General features: G+C 44.8%; 2 protein-coding genes across 2 annotated transcripts in view; one reads left to right on the top strand and one right to left on the bottom strand.

Annotated features, from left to right (window-relative positions):
* The window catches only part of EEF1AKMT2 (EEF1A lysine methyltransferase 2), a 373,327-nt gene that overhangs the window by 195,315 nt on the left and 158,745 nt on the right, over positions 1-19,267 (bottom strand). The gene's annotated exons all lie outside the window — the stretch shown is intronic.
* Positions 1-19,267, top strand: part of LOC144724525 (oxysterol-binding protein-related protein 6-like) — a 185,296-nt gene that overhangs the window by 95,320 nt on the left and 70,709 nt on the right. Inside the window, exons 3-5 of the mRNA XM_078603742.1 lie at positions 7,289-7,381; positions 15,562-15,684; positions 17,583-17,636. Of these exons, the coding sequence (XP_078459868.1) occupies positions 7,289-7,381; positions 15,562-15,684; positions 17,583-17,636 (270 nt within the window). The remainder of the gene's footprint in view (positions 1-7,288; positions 7,382-15,561; positions 15,685-17,582; positions 17,637-19,267) is intronic.

Raw genomic sequence — 19,267 nt, 5'->3', positions numbered from 1 at the left:
ATTTGCGGCCAGGTCGCTTCTGAAAAAGAGCTATATAGTTATGTGGGCCTTACCTGGTAAAAAAAAAATTGTTTATGTTTTATTATATTTAGGTCGTAGTGCTATTCGCAAATGTCAGTTTTGTTGTTAACTGCGCTTGTGCACCACTGCCAACGCAGCAGCAGCATCGCCAGATACGTTGTCGAATGTATACCGCTGTTGGACGGCGTTTCGAGATGGACCAGGTTTTTCTTTCATCATCAAAGCGCTTTAAACATGGGAAGGAAAACAAATGGACGTCTCAGAAAGTAAACACCAAATGTTACCGATGTATCGATGTTTTTTTGGCCATCCCAAGCCTGATAAAACTATAAACGGGGCTCTGTGCATCATCATCATCGTTGTCATGGACACTGTGACGAGATGAATTGGGCACAGGTTCGAAAGTGTGCAATAAAGCACATGCATGCATATTTGGAATTGTATCGTAGAAACAGAGGCAACCTCACGAACTATAGAACATATTAACATGTTTATTTTCCCGCGATTCGCAACCGCGGTCAGACAATCTTGCGGGGTGTGTTTAACAATCAGTCCTCGTGACGTCGAAACGGTCGGACGACGAACGTTTACGAGCAGCTGAACAACGAAGCAACACAGTCTGTTCCCGTATAGCGGCAGCACCCAGCCTGATGACGATTGGGCTGGCTCCGTGTTCCAAAGGCAAGGATTTGACTCCTCGTGCCCTCCACTTGGTCGGACGGTTCCTCCATTGAATGGACCCAAATCAACGGTGAATACTGTATTGACTTTTTTTTGCAAGTCTCAGTCGACTGAATAAACCTTCTAGCCATGCAAACTTGGTCAATCAAGACTGATAGATTTGCCGATTCAAATTTTGATTTTAGATTGTTTTATGAAGACCGGTGTGTAATGCTGCATTGGCGTATCGCCAATATGTCCATATGCAAGTTAGATGCATCATATTGACTCTGAAGGAAAGTCAACGGGGCTTGGGCAGTTCGTGTCACTGAGAAGAGTCGATGACCTGTGGTCAAAACTAATGACGGGGAGTGACAACTCAACTTGGGAGCACTGTCATGAGAACGTGCACGCGGAGATGGAGTGGCTTGGGAATCAGTTATATTGTAGTTTGATGGTGAGGTTAGTAATCTATCCAGCTTGTGTGTGCAGGTGCTATATGGATTGTTACATTGCAGGACTTTGGGAGTTCATGACGGCTTTGGGAGCCCTTGATCCAACAGTCGCTATATCACGGCTGGTTATCATATTAAGGAAACATTCTAACCTCATCCTCAACGCATTCATGAAAAAAAAAACTTGACATTCCAGTTAGTGAATGCAACCTACGGACGCATTTGCCCGTTAGTTGTGCACTAACACCCACGTGCATGTTCCAATTCACATTTAAATTGCAGCAGTACACAGTATAAAACTGCACATTTGCAGCGGCGTTCAATCTGCACCGACTTTGAAGAGCGAGTTAAAGGCCCCACTTCTCTTGCGTGGGTTTCGAGCAACACTGAGCTCGGCTTCGCTTCAACAGAGTCGGTCATCCACGTTCGTGAAGTAATGTGCGCGTAAACAAATTAATATAAATGTTCAAACTTGTAGTGCCAAGTCTTGCCAAAAAAAGCCATATAGATCTGAGAAGTGTTGGTCATTTGTGTACACATTGGTATTCGTGTTTGCTTTGGGTTTCTTGAAGTCTTTGTAAAATAATTTAAATGCCCTGAGTTTGATGGACGAACAGCATTTTCTCCGTGAGAGCAATACATAACGCTGCCCAGCTCCTTCAATATAAAGGAGCTGTAAATTAAGATGGCCTTGAGTAAGACGTCTAATTGAAGGACGTTATTTCTGTATACCTAAATAATTTCTCCAAACGTGTAATCAAAATCCCATTGTGAAACAAACCGCATATTTGCACCGAGCGGCGACACACATTTCCCTCCTGAAAATGTCTTTGTAAAACATCACAGCCACCCACCGCGGCTGCATTGTAATGGTGCAAAAATACATTGCACCTCTGAGCTTATACCCTTTGTCCTCATATCGTGTCCTTTGTTTGATTATAGCCACATTAAATCGAGTATTGAATGCCCCCGCACAGCTACACGTAAATGCCAAGGCATCTAGGCCACGTGACACCCTCATTTAGCAACTCGGATGAGGCTGCTTTTTGAACAGATTAATCGTCTTTTTTTGAGTTGCCAAAAATATATGGTAATCCTGTGTAGAGGCTGTAAGCATATCATGTTTTCCAGGCACACGATTTTACTAGTAGAGAGCTGAATATACAAGTGGGTATGTTTAATCCTACACCTAGAATTTCCCAGAATCGGTATACGTGGAATTAATTATTGTGTTTAAGTGGATTTTTATTTGTGTTCTCATTAGCAGAAAGTCAAAGCACATTCACAAACGTGCATATATGCAAATGAATGGATACACCTACGCACCGATTTATTGGAGTGACTAATTTGAGTCTAATGTTTCAAGTGGTGTTGCATTGCGCTGCATTGCACCTCCATTGCATTTTGTGAAGCTGTTTTCGAACACAAATTATTGCGAAATTGTTTCATGTTGTGGGGTTTTATTTCTCTCCCAAGGTTATATTTTATTGCCACTTAACTCGTCAGAATGCCTGTTGTTGAGCCATGGAACCCACCGTTCATAATCCCCTTCCATTGCTGCCTGGTTATTACTGGGGAGAATCGCCAAAGCCATGCCATCATTGTAAAGTGGATGTTAAATACCCTGTGACATCAGTTATTCTCTACCGTAGGCCACGATGAACTTAAATCGTAGCCTAAAGTCAAAATTGGAAAGCACCAAAAACATGATTTAAATAGCCTTCTCATTATGTATAGTAGTAATGCACCTTCAATGTTTTCTGTGCTCACGAGATAACACATTTCATTCAGCCCTCACATTTCTTGTTATATAAAGCACTGACATTTTATGTTACATAATCCATTATTTGGAGAGAAAAAAGCAAATACTTTATCTTTAAACCCATGCGAAATACTAAAACAAATTGTACAGCAAGTAGCTTTTTGACCCATCCGTGTGGAGTTTAAGTGCTATCTTCTGTTATGTCTTGGTATTTTCCAGGTGCTACAGTTTTGCTGGTAGGAACCTCCTGGTTACACCAGCCCACAGGGGATTATTGTGTCCGTCCGTCCGTCGTGCATCCCAAAATGGGAGGGGTGGGGCTGGGTGGAGATGGGAGGGTGGGGAGGGGTTGGTGGGGAGGGGTTGGTGGGGAGGGGTTGGTGGGGAGGGGCTGGGTGGGGAGGGGCTGGGTGGGGAGGGGCTGGGTGGGGAGGGGAGGGTGGGGAGGGGCTGGGTGTGGAGGGTGGGGCTGGGTGGGGGGTGGGAGGGGTGGGGCTGAGTGGGGAGGGGCTGGTCACCCCGTGGTGCCCTTATAAAACTCAACGTTTAACCTACTCACGCCGGCTTATGCCCGCCCTCACAGTCGGGCATATATTTGCGGAATACACCACGCCGCCGTTGACCCTGCAGGCCATTGGCGGAGCAACCCAACGTTCCTACCAGCTCCCTCCGCAGGAACGTGTTCTTCAACAGGCAAACATACCGCGTACAGAATTGGCCGAACATCCTCAGTAGAATCCTCTAGCAGAAAAAAATTATTGAGACTCGGTGAGTCTATCCTGGGTAAACTTCGAGCAAAATCGTAGCTCAGATGAGTGAGCAATGTGCTCACCTGTGTGTATGATCTTGAGCCAGTGGTGGATATTGTTGTATGTAGCATCTGTTGGTCTGTTTGCTAGACAAACATGCGACCGTGGTAGCAGGACACGAGACTAAGAATACTTCCTACAACTTAGAATTACTTTCATTAACCCCAAAGAGGGATGGTCAAACGAATAATGGAATGACAACCAAGGAACGGAACTCATCCGACAGGGTATCTATGAAATCCGCTCATGGATTGTAAGAGGTGGGAGTGGTTTGGGGAGGCCTTCATCCGGCAGTGGATTGACCATGGCTGATGATGATAACGGCTGCTGTACGTGTGCGGATTAGTGAAGCTCATGGCCAGATGCACAATCACTTCAAATTAGTTGTGCATCATGGTATTTATCTGTCATGTCGCCAACATTTTTAATTCTGCTGCTGCTCACCAGCTGAAATTGGAAGCAATTTAATTGTATTTTGCTGTTGCTAAAGGGTTTCATCACTTGGCCAAACCAAGACAAACAATTGCAATGCTTTGAGATGTAGGAGACGTATACAAGCATAACTTCCTGAAATGACACAAATGTAGCATTGATTACATTTCTTAAATCATGTAATGTCATTATGCGAAAGTTTTAATTGTAATAGTTTTTGGCAGCCGAGGTGTTAGCATCCTAACTCAATTTACATGCAGTGAATGGTTTTATTCCAATTCAGGCCTATTATTTCTGCAGGGAATTATACAATCTTACATTATAAAGGCTAAACATGTACCAGTGCATAGATTCATTGATTAAAAATTTACAGTACACTCACGATGCAGCACTGCCCCGAAACACAATGTGTTAATAGATTTTATTTAACAAGCAAACAGTAACATAAATTGTACAAAATGATCATTAACATCTTCACTTAAAGCTTTCGTGACTGCAGGAATTCATATTCTTTGGGTCTTTCGGTAAAGTCACATAGATAGGTTCAAAGAAAATAACAAAAAAACTTTATTTTTTTGTTTAAAAACTTTATTTTTTTGTTATTTTAGATTTAACCTAGGTTCAAATAAAATAACAAAGAATAAAGTGTTTTTTGTTATTTTCTTTGAACCTATCTACGTGACTTTACCGAAAGACCAAGGAATAAATCATTAGCATTTCTGTGTAGAATATAAGCAATAAAGAAGCAGTCCATAAGCCTCCTTCCCATATTTGTCCTTCCGCTTAAAAAACAATTTTTTTACACATCCTTCCAGCCACATGGCCTTCTACAAAGTGTATAGTATCGGCTGCATCGGTTCGACACAAGCACTCTGGACTGGTGTCGGCATTCAACGTCTAATCGGCAAAATTCAGACTCTGCTCGAATGAACGCTGGCAAAACTGCCAGATGTTTGCTGGCGGATTATCGACGCAAAAAGGCACAATACGTTGCACAACATAATCACGCTCATCGCTGTGGAGGGTAGAAGCACCGAAATAAATAGGCACACGATACATATCGTAAATTGTAGGTTCTTTTTGGTATAGAGTAATATGCATGTTGTTTAGTATTCCTGTCACAAGGTCCTGAGGCTACACGATAACCAATGTTTTCAGCCTTGTGGCTCCTTTGCCAATTGTGTAACCAACACACGAAAGAAATTTGTTGCCAACCACAACATTGGATTTTTTCCCCCAGTATTCTTTTTTCTAGGCTTTAATGACTACGGATTTTTCTCCCAGCAGCCTTAATGAAGTTAAACTTTGAAACACTGTTCAGAATCGGCTGGCGATGTGGTGCAAGCCTGTAACGGTGCAGCGCTGTGGGGCAGTGAACATGTCCGCACGGTAGCGCGTTTGCCGCCTGTCACAGAGGTTCACGGTTAAAGCCCAGCTGCCACCCTAGTTAATACTACAGGTCACCCACCCTACTAGATGACTATACAGACTTGTGAAAACAGCACCTTTGTGTTTGATAGAGGGAGCTAAAAGGGGCGCGGCACGGGCTAGAAAAAAAGATGCGCTGATGTGGTACAGATGAATGTGGAGCTCATTGGACTTGCCCGTTAACCGGCACCAGCGGTGTCAAGATCGGCCTCAAGAGGAGGTTCGTGAAGGACGGTACTGGGCAGTTGGAGGCAGTCACTATCCAGCAACAACAATGAGCGGAGCGCCGGGTGGCTAAAGCACAACAAGTTGGCACAGTGGGGAGCACAGGTGTTGTATCTGCCAGTCATCGCAGTCGGTTAACCCATGGCACCTGGGTGTGTTCTGTGACCTGCCGGTGAACCTTAGACACATAAAATAGCCTCAAAGTACACCTCGCCTGGCACAAGTGCCATGGTGATGTCACCACCAATTATTGGTGAACGGCAGTTGTTGTTGTGATAGCTTTGCCTGATAATAATTTGTACAAATTCCAAATGTACTGCATTAATATTCCTGTTTGTAGGCGAGGTAGGTGCATTGCACAGATTAGGGTCGATGGTGGATCATCACGTGCTGTGACACTGGCTAATCTACAGATGGCAGCACATCACGTGGGCAGCCTCCCTACCTGTTAGGTCACGTGAGGGTTATGCGATTGTAATTTGGGGTGTTTCTTGCTACTGCAGTTTTCTCTTACTCGCCACTCAACCGGTGATTGTGACAAACTTACGAACGTCGGACCCCAGTGAAATATGTTGAGGCTCGATGAGGCTTTACTCGGTTGAAGGACACCTCTTTATATATTAACAAAAAAGCATCAATACATTCGACAATAATAATGCTGATAATAGTTTTTTTACCCTTTTATCTGGCAACAAAACTGACACCTTTTTTACGAGGAGTCATGTTTGCATAGACCACAATACCTGCAGTCATAATGCAAACAAAAAACATTATTTTGATAATGTATGTACTGAGTTATGTTTTTTGTTTGCATTATGACTGCAGGTATTGTGGTCTATGCAAACATGACTCCTCGTAAAAAAAGGTGTCAGTTTTGTTGCCAGATAAAAGGGTAAAAAAGCAATTATCATATTTTTTACTGGCAAATGAGGTACCAATGGAATAATAATGCTTTCGGTAAAGTCACGTAGAAGGGAAATAATAAATAAAATAAAATAAACTGTCACTTTGTTCAAATTTTCTTGCTGTGGGTTTCACACCTGATGATGATTGCTTGTGTTGCAATCGAAACGTCGTGAGAATGTTATTGTTTTATTTTTATTATTTTATTATTTCCCTTCCACGTGACTTTACCGAAAGAACCAAGAATATGAATCCCCGCAGTCACGAAAGCTTTAAATCGAAATTTAATAATAATGCTGTAAAAGTACTAATTTATAATAGGGGACTTTGTGGGCAACTATTGCCCTTCATCATCACGTGATTAATGTGCTTTGAAGAAGAGCCGTTTCCCATTACGTCACCTGTTATCTATTTTATCACCCGTTCTATTTATATTTACTAATACGATTACGTTATTTAAAGCAGTTTGTTATATATTAAAAAAAAACTTTTACAGAACATTTCTAGGTGATGTTTTTGGATGATAAAAAAATGCAACTATAATACAACGTCTGACTTGCCTGTGTGTGTCTGTTTGACTGTGTGCCCTCCAGTCGATGACAAGCGCAGACGAGAGTCCCGTGTCTGCAGGCCACGACTCCATCCTGGCCTCCCGTCTCACGTCTGCACAGCCCTCCCCCAAGAAAGTGGGTTCACGCGTGCATTCATAAAGACAAAGATCCCCTGTATAGCGCTCAACAGACTTTTGGGGAAAGTGCTGTTAGCGAGCACCGATGAAGGCCGGCACGGCACACCAGGGAGTGGGTGGCCAGCACCACGCCTGACCTCCTTTGTCTCCCCGGTGGCGATGTTTACACACCGCACCGGGTACTCATTTGAGGCTGAGCCGACCTAGGGGAGGCCCATGACCAGTTTTAGATCATCGCCACTGGTATTGGGCGTGAGCGAGAATCGAACCCGGGTCGCCGAGTTTTATAGCACAGCGTGCTAACTGCTGCACCACCGCTGCGCTACAGCACCCCACACATGCACTCACACACGCACACACAAGACAAAGGCCCCTTCTCCGCCGGAGAAGCGCATTGCGCTGCAGTGGGTGTGCCGAGGCAGCCCAGCACGGCTCAGGGGGTGCCAGGTTGTTGTTTTTTTCCACTGCAGAACCCGGGCCGTGCAGATAACGTCGCACGTGATGAACGAGTTGAGACATGTATGTGTGTAGAGTGGGGAGTGGTAGTGTAGCGGTTCGCGCGCTGCGCTACAAACCTGGCGACCCGGGTTCGATTCCCGCTCATGGCCAACACCAGTGACGAATATCTGAACCGGTCCTGGGCCTCCCCTAGGTCTACTCAGCCTCAAATTAGTACCTGGTGCGACGTGTAAACATCGCCACTAGGGAGACAAAGGCAGCCGGGCGTGGTGTTGGCCACCCACCCCCTCGTGTGCCGTGCCGGCCTTCATAGGTGCTCACTAACAGCACTTGCCCCTACAGTCTGTTCAGGCTATACGGGGGATCTTTTGTTGTGGGTAAATAGCACGGTGGGTGATGCCACGTTTGAGTTGTCCAGACTTGATGCCGCACGCCTTGCCCCCCCCCCCCTGGTCCTGCTTGGCTCTGAGCCAGATTCAGGAATTTCACCGTTTGGTTTTGGCCTCTACTCCGCAACTAGCCCAGTGGTGAACCACCAATGCCGTGATTTCTGCCGAGTGCCGTGTAAAAGAGGTTAAAGATCCATATTCTTAGGTTTTTTCGGTAAAGTCACGTAGGTAAAAAATTGAAATTAATAAAAGTAAAATAAAAATAAAATAAAAATCACGACGTTTCGGAGGCAACACAAGCTTCCGTCTTCAGGTGGAACCGTCACAGCACGATAGCTGTATCAAGTGAGAGAAATTCCAAGAACACAGTATTTTTATATATACTGGAGGTTAAAGATCCCCCGTGTTACCGCTGAGGCCTTGGGAGCAAAGTCATTTAGTGGGAACCTTTTAATGCCGGAACAGTGCACAAGTGTGTGGTGTGACCGCCTTTGGGTCCCCAGTGCGAATGTTTTCGTGCCACACCAGCTATTCGTTTAAGCATGAGTCAAACCAGGCAATTGCCAGCACAGATTCAGGCATCACTGGACTCATGTTATCTGTGGCCGGGAATCGAATCCACGTCGCTGGGATTTGAGAGCGCATTGTACGAACCGCTGAACCACACGTACGCACAAACACTATAAAATATTTAACACTCATGACCCAAGCGTAACAAATCATATGACAGTATAATTGACATTGCATCACCAGGGATTAATTTGCCGTCACGTTTACAGGTACATTAATTGAAAATGTTAGAGTACAGCATCTTAGAGGTAATTCATTTTAATGTGCCACGATAATTTCTGTCTCTGGGTCTTACAGATGTTTGCAGGCTTTCTAGTGTCCCTCATAGGTAAAAAAAGAAAATCAATCTATGGCCGTACTAGAAAATGTTACCGTTATTACAAAACTCAAACGAGCAAATGTGTCCAGATATTGAGTTTATTAAATCTCTTTTGTCACAAATTGAGTGTTCTTGGAAAATCGCGACACTGCAAATAAAAGGAAGGAATTGCTTTGAGAAGGTTCCATTTCAGGGTGTATTGACACACAACCACGTCTCTCTATTAAAAGAGGAGACAGTCCACAAATAGGAATACTAATTTTAAACAGCATCAATTTAACAGACCTGTGTTCAGGCAAATGCTTTTTGTTTATCCCAAGGGTCTAATCTATCCATTGGCAAACGATGGAGTAAATCAAATGGAATGCAAATTAAACATCAAGGATAGCCATTTTGTTAATGGCTTGCTGGAAGAAAAAAAATCATTGGCATGTTACGTGCTTGGCTAAATATACAGGCACTACTGAGTGTGCGGTGTCCATCTTGCCTTGTGCCTGTGGCTATTTGTATCTTATCTTCGCACATAACTCGAGCCTGCCCTTATGTTCACATACGTCTTGTGTCTCGGTCAAAAGCGTTTGGATAAGTGGTATGTGTGCAATGATTGATTGGTTCGTTAATTTGTAAAATTTAAAATAAATTATTGCAACCAGAAAACATGAAAAATTATAAGTGTAAGAATCATTAAATGTTCCTCTGATTCCTTCACATTTATACAAATCTATTGCTTCATGTAATTATATCATCTCCCTGCAACACAGAATTAAAAGAATACAAATTGTGATTAAAATCAGAACCGTGAGGGCGCCACGATGGTGGTGCATTGACACAGGCGCCTCACGGCGTGAAGAACCTGGGTTCGATTCCCAACCGGGGCACCTTTCTTTGTTGACTTTGTACCCTTCCTCCCCCTTGTTCCACTTAAGTTTCAATCCACGTTCTCCCAGTTTCCTACCATAACAACATTTGCACTTTTTTACGTACCTTCTAAATAGTCTACGAACAATCATCACCTCCTGCCGGCAGACGAATGCACATTGCCGAGCCAGGCATTGAGTTACTTCGTGCTGAACAGGGACAGCTGCCGATAGGGGGATGTGCGCTCCGAGACATTTCGTTACACGATGGAGAGAGAGCGCGCAATACAAGTTCGTCCATCATTTACGAATCATGACGCTTCATAGAATTGTCACAGTGGATGAATCCTTCCATCCCGAGTGAGTGGGCAGGCCCTGATTGCACATTAGCACTATAATCTCAGACCCACTGCTTCGCAGGGGTTTCCACAACAACATAGCTTTGCCACGATGATGATGATGACCTCAGGGCCACACCAAGTCCTCACATGAACCCTGCTAGTTCGGCCTCAGTTACCCCAACAGCGAGAGTCAACTGTTTATAATATGGGCCCTGTAAGAGGGTTCATATATGGACAATAGGTCGTACTATTGCGGTGGAATTTGCTGGAAAAAGTTTGAATCTTGCTCGGGGAGTGGGCGAGCGTTTGGAGAAAAACGTTCTGCCGAACACAATCACCCACCAACCACGTCTCCCACCACCAGCTCGCAATGCAATCACGGCATGAGTTGTTGCTCCAGATCCAATTGATTAATGAATTCAGCGAGTGCGTAATCGCCCAGCCGTGCGACAGCATCCTTTGGTGGCGATACTGTATCATGTTTATAATTATCCGCAGAGCTCCGCTGAACCTAAGTCAGTGGACGGTCATGAACAATGGGTGCGACATTTTTTTTGCACGATGCCGCAGCCGCCCAGTGTCGGTCGTCGCCGATTGCCGCACCTCCGATTGGCACGTTTGGCTACGTACGGTGTGAAAGAAATGCAACGTACGGTACTCCACGTACGGTACATACGAAGACCCCCCTCCCCGATAGTGGAGGTTGGCCACACAGAGACCCTTGCCCTGTCCGGAACCTGCTCAGCAAGGACCACTGGCATGGAACACCAGGTTGAAGAAGCCAGGCGGACAGACAAGACGGACTTCAGTTTAACACGTAGGCCTTTGCGACCAATATTATTCATAATAAACGTTATCTTTGGGTTAGATCGCGTTATTTATAAATGTGTCGTAACCCTCCACCACCCGACATGGCCAATCAGCAAAAAAGTGTCACGTTGACAAAAGACAAATAGTTCACTACTTTAGCCCACCGGTGTGTTGAAGTGTGAATCCACAACATTTACAGTATTCGAGTACGACGTTTCGCTGGTAATTACATCCAGCATCATCGGGCGGACTTGTAGATTCTGGTGCCGAGTTTTCCCACCATTCCTCCCGCCAGCCGGTCTCTTAACGTTCGCTGAACTTCTTTTGCGCCGTACGTAGCCGACCGTGGCTCATCTAAGCAAGCAGTCCTGGTGCGGCTGTTCGGGCCGCGGCCGGTGGACGTGATGGGAGACCTGGCGGCAGGTTTGTGTTTGCCCTTCATCTTCTCCGGGAGCTCGCCGGTTGTTGCAACTCCCCGTTGTACGTGAGGGGGGGCAATGTCGCTCAGGGTCGGATAGAGGGGGTCGGTCGAGAGGCCCCGAGATGATGATGATGATCATCAACAGCAAGTGTCGCTGGATATCGACGAGCCTAGTGCGTGACGACCGACTCGAGATGTAACGGCCCACATCGGCGAACCTCCCTGTAACGGAAGAAGCAGCCTCGGAGATAAAAACAAATATCGGCGTTCACAGCTATTAACAAGCCTGGGTTGCGTGTCGTCGTGGGCTGTACGGAGGGCAGCGCAACGCTTTGTTCGTGAGACATAAACCATCGAGAAGCGAAAGCCACACTCTTTGGTTATTTCGGTAAAGTCACGTAGGTAGAAAAATAAAACAAAATAAAAATAATCTATCGCGACGTTTCGATCGCAACACAAGCGGTCGTCCCTCAGGCGGTCCAGCAGTTCCACTGCTGGATTATTTTTTCCGCCGGAAGACGACCGCTTGTTGTGAGGCAACACAAGCTTCCGTCTTCAGGTGGAACCGTGACAGCACGATTGCTGCATCAAGTAAGAGAAATTCCAAGAAAACAGTCCTTGTATATATACTGGTTGAGGGTGGGAGGAGCCAAGGTAGGCCCTGGATATTATTATTGTGAGGTTCGGTGCGGCTGAAGCACGCTGTTAGGAATGAGTCTTTGTTGTGTAGACTGGTTGAAATGGGAGGTTCCAATAGTTATTAAGGTGCGGCTGATTTAAAGATGCGGTTGCTGTAAATGGGACTGAGCCTTTGTTATGTAGAGGTGGTGCGGCTGAAACCGCTGCTAGGAATGAGCCTTTGTTGTGTAGACTGGTTGAACTGGGAGGTTCCAAGAGTTGTTAAGGTGCCACGTTCGTTGAGCCACCATTTGTGATGGCCAGGGCGCTTCTGAACAAAAAAAACTGCATAGCTAAGTGGGGTCTTACCTGGTAAAATAAAAAAACAAATTTTTAGTTTATCGCCCTCTTTGCTGGCAGACTACAGACTGCTTTGTAAATTTCCCATGGCAACAGTTGGATTGCGGTGGATAAATGGAGCCCGTCGACCGGGAACTGTTAACATGGCATGGCATTCCACGCTTCAAAGGGCAACTTTAAAGAGACTTCCTAAGCGCGGGCGATATTTAATTATTCACTTATTTGCTTGAACAACCTCGTTGAGATAAAGCAGCCTCGGTCCCTGGTGCAATATCTGTTTGATACAAATCTGTATTTCCTTGAACCATGCCACTTCAGATTTCCGTGAAGATGCTCTGGTGCCTACGAGATAGCTCAGAAGTCAAAGATTGTTGCCTGCCTTTAGCACTCAGAGATATTGCATCTGGTATACCTGGAAAATTATTAAACCCCGTTAAAGGTTTTGCACATAGGTCTGAGAACCCTAATGTTTTATTCATCACGTGGTCCGTTCCACTTAGATGCCGATACGGAACAGGAATAACGGTCCTCGTCATTTGCAGCCCTCAAACCAGTTGTGAAAATGCCAAATGACATTCTGCGTACGGTATCCACCAGCTCTCGTTGCTGAAAACTTGTAATTTATCATCAAACGATTGACATGCTGGGTGTCGTATGGTCTTGGGTTAAGGTAAGCTCCTGTGAGCGACTTGGGAATTGTTCTGCGTGTCGTCTCATCTTCAAACTCCCAGGCGTGAGCTGAGACCACGCTTGAAGTGGGATTGTTTTGCCTTGACTTCTTAAACACGTAGTGAGGATATTTTTGGAGATGTGAGCCCATCCCTTTGCTATTCGAGGAATTGTGCGATTGAGTGTCACAATTTGATTCCGTAATTGATTTTGTTTTCACGTTAAAGTGAATTGTAGCCTCTGATACAAAAAAAAGGAATCAAAGTTCACGCGCGTTTCAATACAGGTCTCGTGAGAATGTGAACTTATTCTATTTCACGAATTGATGCATCAAACTGCTTACAATACAGCTGCAGAAGTTGTCATTGTTCCTACGCTGTTGATTTTGTTGCATCACTTCCATGGCTTCCAACCCTCAGCCTGAATCCTCTACAGCTGCACAAGTGAGACCTCGCCGCCGAGGACTCCTCTCACATTGACCCACCATAAGGGGCGATCGATCTCTCCCTTGGTCGCTGACCTCTGGGTGCCACTCCAATTACGTGCCTCGGCCACCTGCCCTCCTCACATGTCCCACCCATCACAACATCCTCTTTCGGATCACATCTACAACATTTTCTTGTCGTCTTCTATGCTGAACTTCCAAGTTGCTTACCCTATCCCGCCTTGAAATTCCAAGAATCACCTGAGCAATGGCACTGAGAATGCGGTCGGTGTAAATTCTACATGAAATATTTCATACGCAATCGTGAAATCTTTCAAGTGCAATTTTACACTTCCAATGTTACACGTGCAAAGTTACATTTGTAAAATTACACGTTCAAAAGTTACACGTGCAATTTTACACGTGCATTGTTACAAGTGCAATAGTACACGTGACATATTACACATGCAATATTACACTTCCAATGTTACACTGCAAAGGTTACATGTTCGAATACAATAGCACACATGCAATATGCCCACAATGTAACCAATTTCTGCACCCTTCGTGCAAAAACAAAGCTTTAGCTTTAAGCAGTTCCACCAAACATCTATTAACAGCCTCGTTTAAAATACAATTTGCAGCGAGGATCTTTTTTTGGTTCGTTATATTAAGTAAGCGTGTACGGGGATGCAGTCGTTATTTCGCTGTCTTTAAAATAACATTCAGGTCTTTTAATATTCACAAACTGTCCAAAAGTTTTCATGGAAGTTACAGAAGAAAAAGAAATAGCACATTGGCCTCGGAACATTTTGTGACGCAGACTGCGCAACATTGGCTGCCAGCAGCTTAAATTTGTAAAACACGAAGTTTAATTGATTCCGTTTATTAAATCCTTTCTATTAAGTTCGCTTGCTTGCTTACGACCGTGCAAATCTTTCGGTCGTTTTTTAACCCACTTCCCGTGATCCAATCGAGCTGACATTTTCCACACAGACTCGTTGTGCGTGACAATTAATGTTCGTGAATTTTTTTTTCCAAAATTTTACACTTTTTAGGAAAAACAAAATTTCATATTTAATTTAAAATACCAATGTGATAAAAATGAAACTCTTACTCAAGAAAAACAGAAATGAATAATAAAATAAAACCGATGCCATGCATTTAAAGGATTTATAGTGAAAAACTTTGTTTTTACGGGTAAATTTTTAAGAAACACGAATGACCTCGCAAAATGGCCGTCTCGTTAAACGAGGTTCATTGCTTAAATTCGGCGTGGTTCAGGTCTGACGACGGAAACGGTCGGCGTGGTCCGGCTTTGATTTCGGGTCGATTTGCCTCGGGGCGAACACGTTTGGCAGGGTGCACAAGAGGGTGTGGAACCCAAGCGCCTCGTGTGGATGAGAGGCGGTTAACGGGACGTTGCTGATGTAATTCCCTTGATGCCATTTTGTTTTTTAATGAGGGCTCCGAATCGAAATCCCTTCATCTCGTGACATGACATCCTGAGCACGCATAGAATAGAATTTTGGAAAAATAGATAATTGGATAAAAAAAAACTTGCACCAAAGTGGCAATATGTTAAATACCTCGCCTGGTATATAGGAGGTCATGGGTTTGATCCCTACCCTGACACCTGTATATTTGGAGTTTGCATGCTTTCGCTGTGGTTGCGTGGATTTTTCTCCGGGTCCTCCGGTTTTTCCCTCCACATTTACAATCAACATGCGTTGCAAGTATTTGGCTGCTATAGATTTTCACATGATAAGCCACTTCTTTGTACTATCGTTTGTAGCCAGGTCACTGCAACAGAGCTATACATCTCAATGAGCCTTACCTGGTAAAATACTAAATTTAGTTTAGTTTTAGTGTATCCGGTATTGTTTTGAGCCTCAGTTTAAACTGCCGCTCTGTTCTGTCCTCCCATTTTGCTCTTCCCAGGATGCCCAGGGGTGGGAGATCATCGAGGGCCTCCGGTCAGGGCAGCCGGACGTTCACAAACCCGAGAGACACGAGGGCTTCCTGCTCAAGAAACGCAAGTGGCCTCTTAAGGGCTGGCACAAGGTGGGCCACGCTTTTCTCACGCGGGGGTGGGGGGGGGACACCTGGGAGCTGTGTTTGCGTTTCAACGGAGGGAAGGGATTGCTCGCATATGACCGTCAACTTTAAAAACACATTTTTTTATACATATTTTTTTTATTTAATGGGAGCCCCGTACAGAGCACAAACTGCCATGCAGGGAGGGGGTACGGAAACTCCGCGGGGTGCAGATCCAAACACTGCGGCGGAGTTTAGAGAATGAGGGGGACCACAAGCGGGGTGTGTGTGTTTTTACAGGGGGGGGCCCCATCCATCATCTTTTGAAGGAGGGGTTGATAGATTATCCCCGCACCTCTGATTAGCACGGTTGGCTATGTACGGTGCAAAAAGAAGTTCAACATACACGCATTCTAAGATAATCATATTTATGTATAGCCCTTTGTCAATCCACTGCTGGATGAAGGACTCCCTGTGCTGTGTCAGTCATGAAGATTATCTGACCATACTTCACCACTCTGGTCAGTGTTGGTTGGTGAAGGCGATATGCACGGGTCCAATTAACTACCTCCCCAGGTATGGAGGAGGTAGACCCTGACGCCTGCTCTATATATGGAGTTTGCATGCACTCCCCATGGTCGCGTGGATTTTTCTCCGGGTCCTCCAATTTTCCCCTCCAGATTTAGAATCGACATACGTTTAGAGTATGTGGCTGCTATAAATTTCGACATGATGAGCCACTTTGTTGAGCTATCATTTGTGTCCAGGTCACTTTGGAAAAAGAGCTATTATAGCTCAGTTTCGTTTTTTTGTTTATATATCACTTGCTGATTATGTCTGCGAAAAGGATAACGAAAATAAAATGTAGTTTTATTTTGCATCGTTTGTGCAAATTGCATCTCTCAGTCGCTGAGGAACCACAGACAACTGAGAAGGTGGCCAAGCGGTGAGCTGGCGCAAACAATTGCCCAAGCTCCGTGGTACTCTATATATAAAGATGTTTGCAGACAGTTAATGAGTGTGAATACACGAGCCGTGACTATAACTCAGGCTTGCCGGGTTCATAGCGCGGAGTGCGAAACCACTGTGCCACAGTTCCGCTCCGCCACGCTTACTCCATGGCGGATTTTGGCAAAGATGAAGTTCTGCACACACATCGGAAGCAAGTGCGGCGCCTATATGAACCAATAGAGCAAGAAGGTTTCTGACCTCACCGTGTAGAGTTCGCATGAACCCTCTTGTAGACACCGACTCTCTTCGAGCACTCCAGTTAAGCTGCTATATATTGTCGCGATGCAAACAGGAATTAGCCACACGTCTGAGACGGGGCCCTCCTGAAAAATATTCTTGGGATGTTTGTTGTTGCCACCACGGTTTAATTGTGCGACATCTACAAATACCATCTTAACTTTTTATTTTTAACTCGCCTATTATTATCTTTTTGACACTTTACGTGCCGTCTTTCCTCCAGCCTGTAACGAATGCAATCATCCGAAAAAACGTGCATGTGTGTGCGCTGGTGGGGCGCTATCCGCGATTGAAATTTAAAGTGGGCCCGTTATTATAATCGGAGGACTCGCTCCTCTGATTGTTCGCGCTGGGTAATGATGCGTCAGCGCGGTTCATTTTGCGTGCCTGATTGCATGAGGCCTTTTCCGGGTCGGTGCCGGCTGAACGTTTTGGAAATCGCCGCAGTCCCGGGAATAAAAATGATCATCGTTTTGCCTATCAAGCTTGGCATGTCACAACAATCCACCGTAATTCTCCCCCGGGGGAAATTCTTGTGAACGACCACACCCCGCGGCTTGAAAGCGTTGGGAATAAAATTCCAACTACCACAACAACAACAACAAAATAGCCACGTTGAGGAGCAGTGCGAAGAAAAAGAAGCGGTGTTGTTGATCTGCGTCTCTTCTGTGTTGCAGCGGTTTTTTGTGCTGGAGAATGGGATCGTGAAATACGCCAAGTCTCCAGCGGAGGTGATCCTGCCCTTCATCGTTGTGCCTGTCATCGTTGAAATCCAATGCTTTTTGTCAATGATGAGCAAAGCCATCACAACAGGAATGTGCGCGCAAGCTCGATGAAAAATTGGTTGAGCAACGTGCAGGGAACGGTTTCATTTTCAACTCTTCCTTTCATTTGATGGAATTTTAAACAATGAGACGGCTGCACGTTCAGCTCTGTGGAGCCGGTGGCTTAGACAAGGCTGAGAGCACTGCACATGCAGTGTGGTGGTCACGTGACACGCATACATATTGGACAACATATAAGAATGCAGAATATGCATTATCGCAACTCGTAATCGTATTCCTGTTCCAAAATCACGTGTTTCTTGTTTGTCCTCTTTAGTAAGTTCCATTCACTCCCATTTGCTTAGTTGTAACACGAGCATGTTTTTTTTATTGATTTAACTCACGAACGTTGATCCTCACTTGCATGATTATTCTCAGTCGTCAAGTGTGCCTAGAGCATGTTTTAAACGTGACAGATCCAGCACGTACAGGCGGACATGCTCCCAATGATGCGATACAGTAATCCACTGCTGGATGAGAGCCTCCCCAAGCCGCTGCCATCTGTCACAATCCTGCGACATCATCTTGGACAAGTTCCATTTCTTGGCTTCCACTTCATTACCGCTCTTCACAATTGTCCATCATCCCTGTTTACGTGGACTGACTAAGTCTTTTGGCGTCATCTGGTCCAACACCATGTGAGACTGGGCTCTAAGAAAAGCTGTCTCGGGTGTGGACCAATCACTTTCAAGGACAGTGCATACATTATCAGAGTTGTGTTTTTTATTTGCATTCTGACCGCAGGTATTGTGGTCAATGCAAACATGACTCCTTGTAAAAAAGGTGTCAGTTTTGTTGCCAGATAAAAGGGTAAAAAAAACAATTATCATATTTTGCTATTGGCAAAGGGGGTTCCAGTGGTGTAAGCCCGTTTAATTTAAATCACTTTCCTTAAGAGAATGATGCCATTAACTTCCGTATATATATTCTCTTATGTATATATGTTGAACTTCTTTTGCACTGCACGTAGCGAACCACGCTAATTATACATGTGTTCCTCTTTCTGTATCTTCTGCCTCTCACGATAATTCAAAAGCATGCATCTCTCCATGCGTCGCGCTTGGAATTACATTCAGAGCCTTGAAAGAGGAGGACGTGGATTCGAGACCAATTCAGACTTTATTGGTCACCCGTACCCCTTATAAATCTCAACGTTCATCCTACAAAGTCCCATCACAAGGGAGAAACACAAACAATTAGACAAAAAAGACGTTTTTTGCTCGTATTGAAACGGCTGAACGCCGTATGGACCTGAAACCTCAATTTCCCTTTTCAAGAATACGTAGTAAACCGTATGGGTTGACAGGTATGATAAAAAGTGTGCATTGTATGCGAATGCAATGCGACCAGTGCAGACTTGCATGTAAATGCTGTGGCATTAGCTCCAAACGTTTTTTCCCCGATAGACTCCAGTGCGATGATAAAAAAGAGAAATTCCCGTTGAGGCAAGTGGATGTGCATTTTATGCTTCCACCCTCGTTGTCGTGGCGTGACTATTCACTCAAACAGACTCATCTTTGCTCAGCAATGTTACATTT

Source organism: Lampetra planeri, chromosome 21 (genome assembly GCF_965212315.1).
Source record: "Lampetra planeri chromosome 21, kcLamPlan1.2.h2, whole genome shotgun sequence".
Classification (NCBI taxonomy): Eukaryota; Metazoa; Chordata; class Hyperoartia; order Petromyzontiformes; family Petromyzontidae; genus Lampetra; species Lampetra planeri.
This window is presented reverse-complemented; position numbering and strand designations above follow the sequence as displayed.